The sequence below is a fragment of the Tachyglossus aculeatus genome, chromosome 14, assembly GCF_015852505.1.
Source record: "Tachyglossus aculeatus isolate mTacAcu1 chromosome 14, mTacAcu1.pri, whole genome shotgun sequence".
Taxonomy (NCBI): Eukaryota; Metazoa; Chordata; class Mammalia; order Monotremata; family Tachyglossidae; genus Tachyglossus; species Tachyglossus aculeatus.
Window position 1 is genome coordinate 54,418,288 of NC_052079.1, and position 18,729 is coordinate 54,437,016.

The 18,729-nt window shown below is 57.5% G+C and overlaps 1 protein-coding gene across 1 annotated transcript; it reads right to left on the reverse strand.

Moving 5' to 3' along the window:
• Nucleotides 1-238: 238 nt before the first annotated feature.
• Nucleotides 239-18,386, reverse strand: SELENOO (selenoprotein O). The gene is made up of 9 exons (XM_038756089.1): nt 16,954-18,386; nt 9,907-10,110; nt 7,860-8,040; nt 7,230-7,360; nt 6,845-7,125; nt 5,832-5,982; nt 4,600-4,785; nt 4,343-4,499; nt 239-1,040 (listed from the first exon to the last, which is right to left on the reverse strand). The coding sequence occupies exons 1-9, from the start codon at nt 18,384-18,386 to the stop codon at nt 879-881; spliced, it is 2,886 nt and encodes a 961-aa protein (XP_038612017.1). The 3' UTR covers nt 239-878.
• Between the last annotated feature and the right edge of the window lie 343 nt (nt 18,387-18,729).

Consider the following 18,729-nt stretch of genomic DNA (forward strand, 5'->3'; position numbering starts at 1 on the left):
GAGGAGGGGCCGTGGCTTCCCCCATCCCTGCGCCCCGGGAGGGTGTGAACCGAAGGCTGAGGTCTGGCCCCGCTCTGGGGGACGGGCAGTGCGGGGGTGGCCTCCCACCTGAAACCCCGGCACTGGACGGGACAGGAGCCGGAGTGGCGGGCAGCATGGGGGTCCCGTGCTCCCCCACGAATTGCTCCCCACAAGCCCCCAAGGGCAGGTTCGCATAGGATACAGCAGACACCAGGTTGGCATCAGAGTTGACCTTTATAAGTAAAGGAATAAGTCACGTAGCAGCTTCAACGAGCCCTCTCCAAGGCTGGAGTCCGGCTTGGGGTGGGGGGCGAGGGGCGCAGGGGGCGGGGGCAGGAGGGTCAGCCCAAGGCGGGTGCCCGTCCCCTGCCCCCCCATCACAGCTGGGAGCCGGGCCGGGAAGCGGCAGCGGACGAGAGGCCGGGGCAGGGAGGAGGAGGTTGGCGCGGCGCCCGGCGCCTCCCGTCCCTCCGGCCACGCTCACCTTCACGCCCCCGGGGCCGGGCGGCGCCGAACCAGCTGGGCAAAGCACTTCACTAAGCAGAAAGCGGGCGCTGCCAGCTGTGGCGGCGGGCGGGGCAGGGGGCGGCGCTGGCAGGGCCGAGCAGCGCTGTTGACTCGCCGTCGGACAAAAACGGATCAGCGGCCTGACTTGAGGTTTTTGTCTTCATGGAAAAACAGGTGCCTGGAGGCCGAGGTCCCGCCTGGGCCCGGGCGAGCGCCTCGCCCCGGGGCCCGGGCCCAGACGAGGGGCATCCAAACAGTCCGTTCTGTAGACTCAACAGCACGGGGGCGGGAGGCCTTGCGCCGTCCTCTCCGCCGGGGCGGGGGCCCCAGCGGAGGCCGGAGCAAGGCGGTTACGAGGATCACGTCACGCTCAGCTGGGCCGCCCAGTGCGGGGGCTTAGCGCAGTACGCCAGGCCGCGGACCGAGCGGTCGGCATCGTCGGCGGCCTCCGGCCGGTCCAGCCCTTCTTCGTCCCGGTAGGGATGCTCCAGCAGCTTCGCCAGCTTCCTCACCTGCCGGCCGGGCGGAAAGGAAAGGGCCACGTTGTACGTATGTTTGTACGTATTTATTACTCTATTTATTTTACTTGTAATAATAATAATAATAATAATGGCATTTATTAAGCGCTCACTATGTGCAAAGCACTGTTCTAAGCGCAGGGGAGGTTACAAGGTGATCAGGTTGTCCCTCAGGGGGCTCACAGTCTTAATCCCCATTTTACAGATGAGGGAACTGAGGCCCAGAGAAGCTAAGTGATTTGCCCAAAGTCACACAGCTGACAATTGGCAGAGCTGGGATTTGAACCCATGACCTCTGACTCCAAAGCCCGGGCTCTTTTCCACTGAGCCATGCTGCTTCTCCATATCTATTTGTACATACTTGTACATATCTATTCTATTTTATTTTGTAGTATGTTTGGTTTTGTCTCCCCCTTTTCGACTGTGAGCCCACTGTTGGGTAGGGACTGTCTCTAGATGTTGCCAATTTGTACTTCCCAAGCGCTTAGCACAGTGCTCTGCACACAGTAAGCGCTCAATAAATACGATTGATGATGATGATGACCGGCGGTGCCAGACTGAGCCCTAGCTAATTAACGGATTATGGTATCTGTTTGTCCCGGCTCTTCCAATGGTCAGCTGTGTGACTTTGGGCAAGTCGCTTCACTTCTCTGGGCCTCAGTGACCTCATCCAGTGCTTGGAACAGTGCTTTGCACATAGTAAGCGCTTAATAAATGCCATTATTAGTAGTATTATCTGTAAAATGGGGAGTAAGACTGAGAGCCTCCCGTTGGACAACCTGATCACCTTGTAACCCCGCAGCACTTAGAACAATCAATCAATCGTATTTATTGAGCGCTTACTGCGTGCAGGGCACTGTACTAAGCGCTTGGGAAGTACAAGTCGGCAACATATAGAGACGGCTCCTACCCAACAACGGGCTCACAGTCTAGAAGGAGGAGACAGACAACAAAACAAAACATAGACAGGTGTCAAAATCATCAGAACAAATAGAATTAAAAGTTAGATGCACAACAACAACCTGATCACCTTGTAACCTCCGCTGTGCTTAGATCAACCAATCGTATTTATTGAGCGCTTACTGTGTGCAGAGCACTGTACTAAGCGCTTGGGAAGTTCAAGTCAGCAACATATAGAGACAGTCCCTACCCAACAACAGGCTCACAGTCTAGAAGGGGGAGACAGACAAAACAAATCGTAGACAGGTGTCAAAATCGTCAGAACAAATAGAATTAAAGCTAGATGCACAACATGCGCAAAATAAAAAGAATAGTAAATATGTACTAAACGTTTTCCAATGGCTAACACTGTCCAAATATTTCCGAACATAGTGTTGTGATGACCCAGCCAAGAGGAAAAAGTCTCAATTGTATTTTCAACACAGTCTTATAGAGCAGTGCTTTGTACTCAGTAAGCGCTTAATAAATGCCATTATTATTATTACTATTATTACTATTATTATTAAGCACTTACCATGTACCAGGCACTGTACTAAGTCCCGGGGAAGATACAAGCCAGTCAGGTTGGACCCAATCCCTGTCCCACGCGGGGCTCCCAGTCTCAATCCCCATTTTCCAGATGAGGGAACTGAGGCCCAGAGAAGTAAAGTGATTTCCCTCCCCCCAGCACTTGTGCATATTTGTACGTACTTATTACTCTATTTTATTAATGAGGTGTAGATAGCTATAATTCTATTTATTCTGATGGTACTGACACCTGTCTACTTGTTCCGTTCTGTTGTCCGTCTCCCCCTTCTAGACTAGGAGCCCGTTGGTGGGTAGGGACCGTCTCTATGTGTTGCCGACTTGGCCTTCCCAAGCGCTTAGTATAGTGCTCTGCACACAGTAAGCGCTCAATAAATACGACAATGAATGAATGAGTTTGTCACACAGCAGACAAGCATCGGAGTCAGCATTAGAACCCATGACCTTCATTCCACTCTGCCATGGCGCCTCCAACTTCCCACTCCCAAAGGGAGATGTGAGCAGACTTGGGTGGCAGGCAGGTGTTCCCTCGGGGCTAGAGCTCAGCTCTGCAAGTCAGGAGGTCATGGGTTCGAATCCTGACTCTGCCACGTGTCTGCTGTGTGACCTTAGGCAAGTCACTTCACTTCTAAGCCTTCTTCAGCGCTTAGAACGGTGCTTTGCACATAGTAAGCGCTTAATAAATGCCATCATTATTATTATTCTAAGCCTCGGTTCCCTCACCTGTAAAATGGGGATTAATAATAATAATAATAATAATAATAATAATGATGATGGCATTTGGTAAGCGCCTTACTAGGTGCCAAGCACTATTCTCCGTGCTGGTGGGTACAAGGTAATCAGGTTGTCCTACCCGGGGGGGGGGGGGGGGGGTGAAGTGACTTGCCCAAAGTCACAGCTGACAATTGGCAGAGCCGGGATTAGAACCCATGACTTCTGACATGTTGCCAACTTGTACTTCCCAAGCGTTTAGTACAGTGCTCTGCACACAGTAAGCGCTCAATAAATACAATTGAGAAGCAGAAGCAGCGTGGCTCAGTGGAAAGAGCTCGGACTTGGGAGCCAGAGGTCACGGGTTCTAATCCCGACTCTGCCACTTGTCAGCTGTGTGACTTTGGGCGAGTCACTTCTGGGCCTCAGTTCCCTCATCTGCAAAATGGGGATTAAAACTGTGAGCCCCATGTGGGACCACCTGATCACCTTGTATCCCCTCCAGCGCTTAGAACAGTGCTTTGCACATACTAAGCACTTAATAAATGCCACTATTATTATTATTATTACGATTGAATGAATGAATGACTGACTCCCAAGCCTGGGCTCTTTCCACTGAGCCACGCTGCTTCTCTGCTTAAGACTGTGAGCCCCGGGGGGGGGGACAGGGGCCACGTCCAACCCCATGACGTCCAATCAATCAATCAATCGTATTTACTGAGCGCTTACTGTGTGCAGAGCACCGTACTAAGCGCTTGGGAAGTCCAAGTTGGCAACAAATAGAGACAGTCCCTACCCAACCGTGGGCTCACAGTCTAAAAGTCCAACCCTAAGACGTCCAACCCGATGACCCGATCCCCCAGTGCTTAGCACAGTGCCCGGCCCATAGTAAGCGCTTAACAGATACCCTAAATATTATTGTTGCCGAGCCTGGGAAGGGGTGGGCCGGTTTCCGATCTCCTCCTGGCCCTTGGCTCTCACCCGGCCCGGCCTCGCGGGCAGAGGGACTTCCTCAAGCCCCCCGCTCGCGCCCAGCCCCTCGGCAGGCGGCCGGGCTCCCCCCGAAAGTCGCCAACCCCCCGGCCGCGGGGCAGGAATACCTCTCTGAAGTCTCCGTTCTGGGCGTCCTCAATAGCGTTCTGCGCCATGTAGTTCCTCAGGATGAACTTGGGGTTGTTGGAGTTCATGGTCTTCACCCGCTGGTCGGCCCAGACCTCGGCGCTGCCCACGCTCTCCAGCTCCTTCTCCAGCCGGGCGCTGGGGGGGAGGCCGGGGGGGGCGGGGGTCACCGGTGGGCTCCCCCCGGCCGCCCGCCCGCCCGGCCGCCCCCCGACCCGAGCCCCGGCGCCCAACCGACCGGTACGTCTCCAGCCATTGCTCCCAGCGGGTCTTGCTCCCCTCCAGCAGCTGGGCCGGCGTCAGGCTCTGCAGTCTGGCCTGCTGCTCCACGCGCTCCAGCTCCTTGTCCAGGCTGGCGCGGGTGCCGATCAGCGCGAACAGCTGCGGGTTTGACCGCTCCAGCATCAGCATCATGGACAGCTGCCTGGCGCGGGAGGGGACGGGCCGTCACCGCGGGAGTTGGGGGGCGTCCCCCCGCCAAAGCGGGGCGACGGCCGGCCCGGCCCCGGCACAAGAGGATCGCCCGCTGTTGGGTCTCTATACGCTGCCAACTTGTACTTCCCAAGCGCTCACTACAGTGCTCTGCATAAATACGACTGAATGAAGGAATGACGGGGGGGGGGCGGCTCCGGCTGCGGCGCAGCCGCCAGACTCCTAACTGGACACGGAGATGGCCCCCGCTGCCAGCCTCAGCACTAGAGAAGCAGCGGGGCTCAGTGGAAAGAGCCCGGGCTTCGGAGTCGGAGGTCGTGGGTTCTAATCCCCGCTCCGCCGCTTGCCAGCTGGGTGACTTTGGGCAAGTCGCTTCACTTCTCTGGGCCTCGGTCCCCTCGTCTGTCAAATGGGGACTGTGAGCCCCACGGGGGGCAACCTGATCACCTTGTAGCCTCCCCAGCGCAGTGCTTGGCACACAGTAAGCGCTTAACAAATGCCGTCGTTATCATTACCTACACAATGCCAGGCTGGTTGGGGCCCGATGGCACAATCGGCCGGAGGATTCCCGCTCCACCCCCATTCTCGGACCGGCTGCCCTGATCCGTGAGCGGTTCTTTTCCACCTCGCCCGCAGCTCCCGCTGGGGAAGCGGAGGCAGCTGGGCAGCAGGGCGAGGCGGGGAGGTTTGCGTGCGCCCCGTGGCCACCCCGACGCCCCTGCAGCTCCTCAGCTGATCCCCCCAGTTCGCGGCGCCACGGCAAGCCCTCGCTGGCAAAAAGAGTTCCCCTGCGTCGGCGGTTCTGCCCAGCCCACAGCAGGAAGGGGGCCGAGATGCCCTTCCACCCCAGAGCCTGCCTCCAGTCCATCCCAGAGGGGTGGGAATCTCTGTCTCTCCCCAATCCCCGCCCGCATCCTTGTCCAGCAGTTGCCAGGCCCTCAGGATCGTGGTTCACGGCGACCCATCCCAACGCCATCCTACTCTCCGGCCGATCCCGGGAGCCCCGTGGCCCACCCCTGCTCGGTCCCGGCCCGTCACCTGGGGTCCATCTGGGGCTTGAAGGCGACCTTCATTTCCTCCAGGGAAGCGCACTGCTCCCCGATCCTGTCCAGGACGTCCCCCTCCTCGCCGGGGTCCGCGGTGACGGAGAAAGAGCTCAGCAGACGGAAGGTGTTGGTGAAGTCGGCTCCTGTGAGGGTCCGCCACGTCAATCGCCTCTGGGACCCCCAAACCGCCCGCCCCCAACCGAAGATCCCGCTCGCTTTCCGGGCCTCCGGTCCAGCTCTGCGGACATGGTCGCAAGTGGGGGCTCGGGAAAGCCATCAAATAATAATAACTATGGTATTTGTTGAGCGCTTACTACGCGCCAAGCACTGTTCTAAGTGCTGATAACAGCATTAAGGAGTCTTGATAATAATTCTGGTACTTGTTCAGTGCTTACTATGCGCCAAGCACTGTTGAAGATACAAGTTAAACTCCCAATTTTCCAGGCGAGGTGAGGACACGGAGGCCCCAAAAAGTGAAGCGCCTTTTTTTTATAGCATTTATTAAGCGCTTACTGTGTGCAAAGCACTGTTCTAAGCGCTGGGGAAGTTACAAGGTGATCAGGTTGTCCCACGGGGGGCTCACAGTCTTAACCCCCATTTTCCAGATGAGGGAACTGAGGCCCAGAGAAGTGAAGTGACTTGCCCAAAGTCACCCAGCTGGCACTTGGCGGAGCCGGGATTGGAACCCATGACCTCTGAGCTCTTTCCACTGAGCCACGCTGCTTCTACTTGCCTCGTCCCGGGTCACACAGCTGGCAAGTCCCTTCTAGACTGTGAGCCCGCTGTTGGGTAGGGGCCGTCTCTAGATGTTGCCAACTTGGACTTCCCAAGGGCTCAGTCCAGTGCTCTGCGCACAGTAAGCGCTCAATAAATAGGACTGAATGAGTGAAAGAGCCGGGACTAGAACCCGGGTCTCCTGCCCGTCGGGGCCCGTGTCCTCCCGACCGGGCCGCGCTGCTCCTCGGGGGCCCTCCCGGCGCCCCTCGTCCGGTGGGGCGACCTGACCTGTGAGCCGCATGGTCTCCAGGAGGTCCGACACCAGTCTGCCGTCTTCCTCCAGCTCCAGCTGAAGAAGTCCCAGCTTCTTCCTCATCTTGGCCAGGTAGTGCCGGTCGAACTGGGCCTCGAACTCCTCGTCCACGATGGCCAGGCCCAGCTCCAGGGGCAGCTCCGGGACCAGGGCTTCCGCCAGCTTCCGCAGGTTCCACTTGCAGACCGCGGGCTGCCGGCTGTACGCGTAGCGGCCCACCTCGTCCGACCCGTTGCAGACGTGGTCGGGGTCGTACCTGGTGGGCGCGCCAGGACGGCCGCGTTGGGGGCGCCGGGGCCCCCGGGGCTCGCCCCCCCCGCCGCCCCCCGGCCCAACGCGGCCCCCTCGGCGGCCCCCAACCTGTCCAGGAAGCCGAAAGGCCCGTAGTCGATGGTCAGCCCCACGATGCTCATGTTGTCCGTGTTCAGCACCCCGTGGCAGAAGCCGACACACTGCCATTCCGCCACCGTCCTCGCCGTCCGCCGCGTTACCTGAGCCGGGGGGGGGCGGGAGGGGGGTCGGATCTCGGGGGGTTTCCCTCCGGGGGGTCCTCGGGGGTGGTCCCCTGGCCGCTGTGGGCCTCGGCCATCAGCCCGGGTCCCGGGGCCCTTCACACCGTTGCCCGCCCCAACCCCTCGGCCTCCTCGGGCCTCATGTGGGACAACCTGATCACCTTGGATCCCCTCCAGCGCTTAGAACCGTGCTTTGCACATAGTAAGCGCCTATCTCCCCGATCTCCACGGCAGAAGGGGCCCGGGTTGAAGGGGTCTTGAGCTGACAGGGTTTGGGCCCGGTGAAAGGGGCTGAGAGCCCACTGTTGGGTAGGGACTGTCTCTATATGTTGCCAATTTGTACTTCCCAAGCGCTTAGTACAGTGCTCTGCACACAGTAAGCGCTCAATAAATACGATTGATTGATTGATTGACTGATTGATTGAAAGGAGGGGGAGCCAACCAGAAAGTGCCACCTCGCCCCTCCCCTCCCCGGCACCTCGCGGAAGAAGGCGGCGTTCCTCCGCACGGTGTCGTCCCCGTGGGCTTCCTGGATCTCGGGGTAGAAAGTGCCGATGACGTAGTCCAGCATGCGGATGCGGATGTCGTTCCGGCCCACGCTGGGGCCCTGCCGCCCCGTGTGCTCGTCCCTGGGCTTGAAAATCTCAAAGGAGCCAAACCTGGACGGCGGACCAAGGAAGAAGCCGGGAGGGTGGCTCGACGCAGACCCTGAGCCCCCTTTAGGGAGAAAGCCGACCTCCCACCCGGCCTCCACACTCCCTCTCGGGGCAGCCCCGGTGTTTAGTCCTTCATTCAATCGTATTTATTGAGCGCTTACTGTGTGCAGAGCACTGGACTAAGCGCTTGGGAAGTCCAAGCTGGCAACATCTAGAGACGGTCCCTACCCAACAGCGGGCTCACAGTCTAGAAGGGGGAGACAGACAACACAATGTACTAACAAAAGAAAATAAATGGAATAAATACGTACAAATAAAATAGAGTAATAAATCCGTACAAACGTATATACAGGGAAGGGAAGGAGGTAAGGCGGGGGGGATGGGGAGGGGGAGAGGAAGGAGGGGGCTCAGTTTATGCCACCTGAGCGGCTTGGTTCGATCGCCCTTTGGTGCCGCACGGGTGACAAGATGCCCTTGTGACTAGGGCGCCCTGTCCGCACTTCTGACCTCTGCCCGCTTCTCTCCCTCCCCTACTTTTCTGTGGCCAGATCTCAAATTCCAGTCATTGACCGGACGGTGGTTGTCTAATCAGTAAGTCCTCTGCCCGCTTCTCTCCCTCCCCTACTTCCCTGTGGCCAGATCTCAAATTCCAGTCACTGACCGGACGGTAGTCGTCTAATCAGTAAGTCCTCTCCGGCCCGGGGCCAGCTGCGGCAGAGGAGGGGAAGCCCAACTACCAATCCCCGCCCCTGGCCTTCTCCTATCTGCAATTTAGTGTTACATCTCCTCCTCTACACCGTACGCTACTCTGGGCCAAGGACTGTGTCTACTGACCCTACTCGACACCCCCAAATAATAATAATAATGATGGCATTTATTAAGCGCTTACGATGTGCAAAGCACTGTTCTAAGAGCTAGACTGCCTTTTAGACTGTGAGCCCACTATTGGGTAGGGACTGTCTCTATATGTTGCCAACTTGTACTTCCCAAGCGCTTAGTACAGTGCTCTGCACACAGTAAGCGCTCAATAAATACGATTGATGATGATGATAGTATAGCGGCTGCATACAGTTGACTGAAAGCTTGAGGGGAGATCTTGCATCTTCTGACTGTCATGCTCCCCCAAGCACACATTACACTGCCCCATACCCAGTAATAATAATAATAATGATGGCCTCTATTAAGCGCTTACTATGTGCAAGGCACTGTTCTAAGCGTACAAGGTGATCAGGTTGTCCCACGGGGGGCTCGCAGTCTTCATCCCCGTTTCACAGATGAGGGAACTGAGGACCGGAGAAGTGACTTGCCCAAAGTCGCCCAGCTGACGATTGGCGGAGCCGGGATTTGAACCCGTGACCTCTGACTGAGCCCCTTCCTTCCTCTCCCCCTCGTCCCCCTCTCCATCCCCCCATCTTACCTCCTTCCCTTCCCCACAGCACCTGTATATATGGTTGTACGTATTTATTACTCTATTTATTTTACTTGTACCTATCTATTCTATTCTATTTTATTTTGTTACTATGTTTGGTTTTGTTCTCTGTCTCCCCCTTTTAGACCGTGAGCCCACTGTTGGGTAGGGACTGTCTCTAGATGTTGCCAATTTGTGCTTCCCAAGCGCTTAGTACAGGGCTCTGCACACAGTAAGCGCTCAATAAATACGATTGATGATGATGATGATGATGGTGACGCCAAAGCCCGCGCTCTTTCCACTGAGCCACGCCGCTTCTCTCAGGCACCGCAGCACTTGGAACAGGACCGGGCACATAGTAAGCGCTTCCACAGTTAGTACGAAAACCCCGGACTAACTTTCAGGCTCCGGTTTTGGGCCCCTCGGGGTCTGAGGCCCCCCCGGCCGGGCCGGCCCGTTACCTTAGGAAGGTGGAGGCGATGCGCAGCACCACGGCGCACTTCTCGTACTTGGGGTTTCCGTCGTAGTGGACGTCGCGGATGACGGCCGACTCGGAGGTGACGCAGGTCCCGGCCCGGGTGGTGGGGATGCCCAGGTGGAACATGGCTTCGCTGCACAGGAACTCCCGGATACTGGAGCGCAGGACCTTGCGTCCGTCGGCGTGTCTGGAATCACAAGGTATCGCGCCGCTCAGCGGCCCCTCTCATTATCATCATCATCATCAATCTTATTTATTGAGCGCTTACTGTGTGCACAGCACTGGACTAAGCGCTTGGGAAGTACAAGCTGGCAACATATAGAGACGGTCCCTACCCGACAGTGGGCTCACAGTCTAAAAGGGGGGAGACAGAGAACAAAACCAAACACACTAACGAAATAAAATAAATAGAATAGATATGTACAAGTAAAATAAATAGAGTAATAAATATGTACAAACATACATGTGCTGTGGGGAAGGGAAGGAGGTAAGATGGGGGGATGGAGAGGGGGACGAGGGGGAGAGGAAGGAAGGGGCTCAGTCTGGGAAGGCCTCCTGAGGAGGTGAGCTCTCAGTAGGGCTTTGAAGGGAGGAAGAGACAGGAATCTGTCGCCTGGAGAAGACTTTCTTCTGCCATCCTCCCATTCTAGCCTCACAGCACTGCCTCATCATCATCAATTGCATTTATTGAGTGCTTACTATGTGCAGAGCACTGCACTAAGCGCTTGGGAAGTACAAGCTGGCAACATATAGAGACAGTCCCTACCCAACAGTGGGCTCACAGTCTAAAAGGGGGAGACAGAGAACAAAACCAAACCCGCCGTTCATTCATTCAATCCTATTTATTGAGCGCTTACTGTGTGCAGGGCACTGTCCGAAGCGCTTGGGAAGTATAAGTTGGCAACATCTCGGGACGGTCCCTACCCAACAGCTCGGGGGCTGCCCCGGGCCCGGCTTCGGAGCTCCGCTCCCCGGACGGGCTCTCGGCGAGCACGTTTCACAGCCCCGCGCCTCGGCTTCCGACCGCAGGCCGTGGAGACGGGTGGACTTGCCGCGGCCGTCGCCCGGACCCCGAACCCCGAACCGGGCCGCAGCCTGTTCCCGGGGACTGGGAGGGGTCGGGCTTCCGGGAGCAGCCAGGCCGGGGAAGGGGTCACCCGTTTGAGTCATTTCGGCCCCGACGGGAATCTCTCGGGTCTGGTCGGGGACCTGGGATGAGCCAGTCTGGCCCACCTATCAATCAATCAATCGTATTTATTGAGCGCTTACTGTGTGCAGAGCACTGGACTAAGTGCTTGGGAAGTCCAAGTCGGCAACGTATAGAGACAGTCCCTACCCGACAGTGGGCTCACAGTCTAAAAGGGGGAGACGGAGAACAAAACCAAACATACTAACAAAATAAAATAAATAGAATAGATATGTACAAGTAAATAAATAAATAAATAAATATGTACACACATATCAATCAATCAATCAATCGTATTTATTGAGCGCTTACTATGTGCAGAGTACTGTACTAAGCGCTTGGGAAGTACAAATTGGCAACACATAGAGACAGTCCCTACCCAACAGTGGGCTCACAGTCTAAAAGGAGGAGACAGAGAACAGAACCAAACATACCAACAAAATAAAATAAATAGGATAGAAATGTACAAGTAAAATAAATAAATAAATAAATAAATAAATAAATGGAGTAATAAATATGTACAACCATATATACATATATACAGGTGCTGTGGGGAAGGGAAGGAGGTAAGAAGGGGGGGGGATGGAGAGGGTGAGGAGGGGGAGAGGACACCCGTCATGGGACGATTTCCTCAGAAACAAAACACTTCATTCATTCGTTCGTTCATTCATTCATTCATTCAACCAACTAGAAGCCCTAACCGAAAGGCACACACTCTAAAACACCACTTTTCCACATCGTGATCAGAAAGAAGCGACCATCTTAGAGGCGGCGGAAGAATCCATAATCATCATTATTTAAAGAGCTGACGACACTACAGAGGCTGGGGGTAGGGACCGTCTCTATATGTTGCCTACCTGTACTTCCCAAGCGCTTAGTACAGTGCTCTGCACACGGTAAGCGCTCAATAAGTACGACTAATTGATTGATTGATTGATTGGGGGAGAAGGGAACGGTAACGATAAAAGTCAAGGTATTTATTGAGCACCCACTGGATGCAGTGTGCTGTACTAAGCGCTTGGGGAAGTCCAACAGAAGCACAAAACCTGTTCTTTGTCCGCCAGGAGTTTCCATTCTAATCGGGGAGCCAGGCGGTGATTTTTAATCGGGGTAATCCATAATAAATTGACTACGGCCCGTCATAAGGATGTGCGGAAGTGTTGAGGAAGGGTAGAAATAAATAAGTCAATGCTACTTTTAGACTGAGCCCACTGTTGGGTAGGGACTGTCTCTATATGTTGCCAACTTGGACTTCCCAAGCGCTTAGTACAGTGCTCTGCACACAGTAAGCGCTCAATAAATACAATAGATTGATTGCTACAGGTGGCTAGTGGGTTGACAGGACTTGGGTTGGAGGAGTTCAAAAAGCAGCTCTAGAAGGAGCTCTAGAAGCAGCGTGGCTCAGTGGAAAGAGCCCGGGCTTTGGAGTCAGAGGTCATGGGTTCAAATCCCCGCTCCGCCAAGTGTCAGCTGTGTGACTCTGGGCAAGTCACTTCACTTCTCTGGGCCTCAGTTCTCTCATCTGGAAAATGGGGATTAAGACTGTGAGCCCCCTGCGGGACAACCTGATCCCCTTGTAACCTCCCCGGCGCTTACAACAGTGCTTTGCACATAGTAAGCGCTTAATAAACGCCATTATTATTACTCACGGAGGAAGGTTAAATACACGCCCCTTCCCTCCTTTCTCTGAAGGACATTGTTCTGAGAAATGGGATTAGTGCAACCCGAAGCAACAGAATCCTTCCTCAACTTCCTTCTTTGTGGGAGGCCCGAAAATGGTACAAGAGGAAGCTGGGAACCGTGTGAAACTAATCGGAAAATAACATGCCAAGGGGGAACCTTCCCTCCACGCCCAGAATCTGCGGCCCTCCGACCGGCTCGGGCACGACTGGAGGCAGCGGGGATGGGCAGAGCCCCCAACGCCATCGGTCCATACCCTCCTGGGGACAGAGGGCACCTTTTTTGGGTGAACTGATTTCCACAAGTGGGGCAGGGATCCCCAAATTCATCTGTTGGCTCGGCTAGGGGTGAACCACGAGTTTGGATGTGTTCACCATTACGAATTCCTGTTGCTCACGTTAAGGCGTCGGAAGGAATCATTAAATACCGCCACCTCTCCTTATGCATCGTTAACAGATGCCATCATCATCATTATTATTATTAGAACAGTGCCTTGCACACAGTAAGCGCTTAACATTCCCTTCCCCACAGCACCTGTATATATGCTTGTACGTATTTATTACTCTATTTATTTTACTTGTACATATCTATTCTATCTATTTTATTTTGTTAATATGTTTTGTTTTGTTCTCTGTCTCCCCCTTCTAGACCGTGAGCCCGCTGTCGGGTAGGGACCGTCTCTAGATGTTGCCAACTTGGACTTCCCAAGTGCTCTGCACACAGTAAGCGCTCAATAAATACGATTGATTGATTTTCTCTTGCGTTTGGTGCCAGCCCCCTCCCTGCCCTCGTTATTACCACTTCTTTTCTTCAATTGTGAGCCCCCCCAGGGAGAGGGACTATGGCTCCTTCCCACCTACATATTCTTTCCCAGAATCCGGTACTCTGTTCAGCACACGCTAAGCACTAAATACTCTGACTACTACTACAACTTTCATTCATTCGATCGTATTTATCGAGCGCTTACTGTGTGCAGAGCACTGGACTAAGCGCTTGGGAAGTACAAGTTGGCAACATGTAGAGACGGTCCCTACCCAACCGTGGGCTCACAGTCTAGCCGTGCCAGGAGCCCTGGGGAACTGGCCAAACCACAGCTTGGGGCCCCCTCCCCACGCCGAGAACCCAAACTGTGTAGGCTACTGCCTGGTTGCTAGCGGAAGTCGGGGGGGTGGAAGGGGGCAGGGGGTGGTCCACTTCTGATTTTGAGCCATGAAATCTGGGGAGGGGCCCGGCCTGCTGGGAAGGCTGGAGGGAATCTGGGCTCCCCCACGCTGCCCTGGGGAAGAGGAGACTCTGAAAGGGCAGCAGTCATTCAATCGTATTTATTGAGCACTTACTGTGTGCAGAACACTGTACTAAGCGCTTGGGAAGTACAAGTTGGCAACATTTAGAGACGGTCCCTACCCAACAGTGGGCTCACAGTCTAGAAGGCGTAGTGGACAGAGCACCAGCCTGGGAATCAAAAGGTCATGGGTTCTAATCCCAGCCCCATCTCATTCATTCATTCATTCATTCAATCGTATCTATTGAGCGCTTACTGTGTGCAGAGCACTGTACTAAGCACTTGGGAAGTACAAGTTGGCAACATAACGTCTGCTGGGTGGCCTTGGGCAAGCCACTTCACTTCCCTGTGCCTCATCTGTAAAATGGGGATTAAGATGGTGAGCCCCATGTAGGACAGAGACTGTGTCTAACCTGATTTCCTTGTATCCACCACAGTGCCTGACACATACTAAGTGCTTAACAACTACCACGATTATTATTATTAAAAGGCAGGTTTAGGGGAGCACAGGGTGACAAATTTCGGGATTGAGTGCCTCCTGCGTGCAGAGCGCTGTACTAAGCACTTGGAAAGTACAATCGGACAACAGATGGAGAGGTCCCTACCCGGCAATGGGCTCCCAGGGGGGTGGGGGGCCACCCAGGGACATGATGCCTGTCATTCATTCAATCGGATTTACTGAGCGCTTACTGTGTGCAGAGCACTGTACTAAGCGCTTAGCAGTCGATACTGCAAGAGAGGTCTGGGGACTTAGTGTCCTCTGCCAAGCGCTTGGGGTGGAGGGGAGAGAGAGGGAGGGAGAAAGGGAGGGAGAGAGGGAGGGAGAGAGGGAGGGAGAGAGGGAGGGAGGGAGAGAGGGAGGGAGAGAGGGAGGGAGGGAGGGAGGGAGGGAGAGAGGGAGGGAGAGAGGGGGAAGGGGAGAGGGGGAAGGGGAGAGGGGGAAGGGGAGAGGGGGAAGGGGAGAGGGGGAAGGGGAGAGGGGAGGAGAGGGAGGGGGAGGAGGGGGAGAGAGACAGAGAGAAAGAGAGGGAGGGAGAGAGGGAGGGAGAGAGGGAGGGGGAGAGAGGGAGAAGGAGGGGGAGAGGGAGGGGGGAGGGAGGGAGGGACAGAAGGAAGGAGGGAGAGAGGGAGGGGAGGGAGAGAGGGGGAAGGAGAGGGAGGGAGAGAGTGGGAGGGAGGGAGAGGGAGGGAGAGAGAGGGAGGGAGAGAGAGGGAGAGAGGGGGAGAGAGGGGAGGGAGGGAAGAGGAGGGGGAGAGAGGGGGAGAGAAGGGGAGAGAGGGAGAGGGGGAGAGGGGGAGAGAGGGGAGAGAGGGGAGAGGGGGGAGAGGGGGAGGGGGGAGAGGGAGAGAGAGGGAGAGAGAGAGGGAGGGGAGGGAGAGGGAGAGAGAGAGAGGGAGGGAGGGAGAGAGGGAGGGAGGGAGGGGGAGAGAGAGAGAGAGGGGGGGGAGGGGGAGGGGGGAGGGGGGGAGGGGGGGAGAGGGCGCGCGCAGTGGGGGCGGTCCCCGGGGGGCGGGGCCAAGGCGGAGGGGGAGGGGCCAGGGGAAAAGGGCGTGTTCCAATTGGAGGGATCTTTACCTGGGGGGAGGAGCCGTGGGCAGGGGCCTGTCCCGGAGGAAGGGGGCGGGGCCGAGTGAAGGGGCGTGTTCCGATTGGAGGGATCGTTATCTGGGGGCGGGGCCTAGAAGGGGCGTGTCCAGTCTAAAATGGGCGGGGCCCAAGGAAGGGGTTGTGTTTTGATTGGTGGAGCAGCGTGGTCGGTGGAAAGAGCCTGGGCTTGGGGGTCAGAAGTCGTGGTTTCTAATCCCGACTCCGCCACTTGTCAGCTGGGTGACTTTGGGCAAGTCACCTCACTTCTCTGGGCTTCAGTTCCCTCATCTGTAAAATGGGGATGAAGACTGTGAGCCCCCCGTGGGGCAAACTGATCACCTGGTATCTCCCCCATCCCGTGCTTAGCACAGTGCTTGGTGCATAGTAAGTGCTTAACAAATGTCATTATTATTATTATTAGTAGTAGTAGTAGTAGTAGTACTATTATTATCTGAAAAGGGGATGGGGCCGAGGGAAGGGGCATGTCCAGTCTGAAAGGGACAGGGTCGAGAGAAGAGGCGTGTTCTGATTTCTAGACTGTGAGCCCACTGTTGGGTAGGGACTGTCTCTATATGTTGCCAACATGTACTTCCCAAGCGCTTAGTGCACAGCACTGTACTAAGCGCTCAATAAATACGATTGATTGATTGGAGGGATCGTTATCTGAAGGGGTGGGACAAGAGAAGGGGCGTGCCCATCCTGAAAAGGGCGGAGCCAGGGAAAGGGGCGTGTTCTGATTGCAGGGCTCATTATCTGGGGGCGGGGCCGTGTTCTCATTGGAGGGATAGTTATCTGGGGGCGGGGACGAGGGAAGGGGCGTGTCCTGATTGGAGAGATCGCTATCTGGGGGCGGGGCCGTGGGAAGGGGTGTGTTCCTATTGGAGGGCTCGTTATCTGAGGCGGGGCCGTGGAAAGGGGCGTGTTCCTATTGGAGGGCTCGTTATCTGGGGGCGGGGCCGTGGGAAGGGGTGTGTTCCTATTGGAGGGCTCGATATCTGGGGCGGGACCGTGGAAAGGGGCGTGCTCCTATTGGAGTGCTCGTAATCTGGGGGCGGGGCCGTAGAAAGAGGCGTATTCCTATTGGAGGGCTCGTTATCGGGGGCGGGACCGCGGAAAGGGGCGTGCTCCGATTGGAGGGCTCGTTTTCTGGGGGCGGGGCCGTGAAAAGGGACGGGTCCCGGCGGGCGGGGCCGGTTGCCGGGGGAACAGGAGGCCCCGCAGAGGCCGCTTCCCCAGTTTCCATGGTTACCCGGCGCTGGCGATGGGGCCGGGGGCCGCGGACGGGCGCGGTTACCTGGAGAAGGGTGTGGGCCCGGCTCCCTTGAGCTGTAACTCCCAGCGGCGTCCGCCGGGGCCGCAGACCTCGCCCAGGTACATGGCGGCGCCGTCCCCGAGCTGCCCGGCGAAGCTGCCGAACTGGTGTCCGCAGTAGCAGTGGGCGGCGGGCTCGGAGCCCGGGAGCAGCGCGTTGCCGCTGAAGTAGAGGGCCGCGTCCGCCTCGCGGGCCTGGCGGGCCTGCCGGGCGGGCTCGGGCTCCTGCTCGGGGTCCCCGTCCGGCTGGGGGGCCCCCGGCGTCCCCGGGCTCCAGCCCCAGCAGCGCCAGCGCGGGCGCGGCCAGCGCCACCAGGCGCGGCGCGCGGAGCGGGCTGGGCCGCACGCGGCTGAAGCAGGCCCCGGGCACGGGCCGGGGCGCGGGGTCGGGCACGGGGGGCGGCGGCGGGGCCCCCGGGCAGCGGCCCGGCGTTGGGGGCCTCGGCCGGCTCCTCCACGGGAAGCTCGCGCAGCGCCAGGTTGTCGAAGCGCAGCGCCGCCAGCCAGTCCGGGGGCGGGACGGCGGGGGCCGAGGCCGGCGGCGGGGGCGCGTGCGGCGGCAGCGGGGGCTGAGCCCCGTCGTCCTCCTCGGCCGGCGGGTCCATGGCGGCCCCGGCCCCGGCCCCGGCCCAGCCCCCCCACGGGCCGGGCCCCGGGCTGGAGCCCGGCTGGCGGCGGCGGAGCAGGAGGCGCGTCAGGCGGGGCAGGCGGCGGGGGCAGCCCAGCGCCGGGGCCGCCATTCGCCTTCCCGCTCGCTCTCCTCAGCGGCGGCAAAGCCTCGGGACGGCGGGCGGTGACGTAGGCCGGGGGCGGGGACGCGCGGACGGCGCCGAGGCGGGCGGCGGGGACGTAGGGGGGCGTGGCGAGCGCGGACCCCGCCCACCAATGGCCTCGGGGCGGGCGGCGGTGACGTAGGTGGGCGTGGCCTGCGCTCGTCACGCCCACTCGGGACGCCCGAGAGGTCGATGGTGACGTAGACCGGCGTGGCAGGCGCAGGCCCCGCCCACCAACGGCATCGGGGGGGCGGTAGTGACGTCGATGGGCGTGGCGAGCGCAGGCCCCGCCCACAAACGGCCTCGGGACGGTCGGGGTGACGTAGAGGGGCGTGGCGAGCGCGGACCCCGCCCACCAATGGCCTCGGGACGGGCGGCGGTGACGTAGGTGGACGTGGCCTGCGCTCGTCACGCCCACTCGGGACGCCCGAGAGGTCGAGGGTGACGTAGACCGGCGTGGCAGGCGCAGGCCCCGCCCACCAACGGCATCGGGGGGCGGTAGTGACGTAGATGGGAGTGGCGAGCGCAGGCCCCGCCCACGAACGGCTTCGGGACGGCTGGTGGCGACGTCAGCGGGGCGTGGCGAGCGCGGGCCCCGCCCACCAATGGCCTCGGGACGGTCGGTGGTGACGTGGATCATCATCATCACCATCAATCGTATTTATTGAGCGCTTACTATGTGCAGAGCACCGTACTAAGCGCTTGGGAAGTACAAATTGGCAACATATAGAGACAGTCCCTACCCAACAGTGGGCTCACAGTCTAAAAGGGGGAGATGGAGAACAGAACCAAACATACTAACAAAATAAAATAAATAGAATAGATATGTACAAGTAAGATACATAAATAAATAGGGTAATAAATATGTACAAACATATATCCATATATACAGGTGCTGGGGGGAAGGGAAGGAGGTAAGATGGGGGGATGGAGAGGGGGACGAGGGGGAGAGGAAGGAAGGGGCTCAGTCTGGGAAGGCCTCCTGG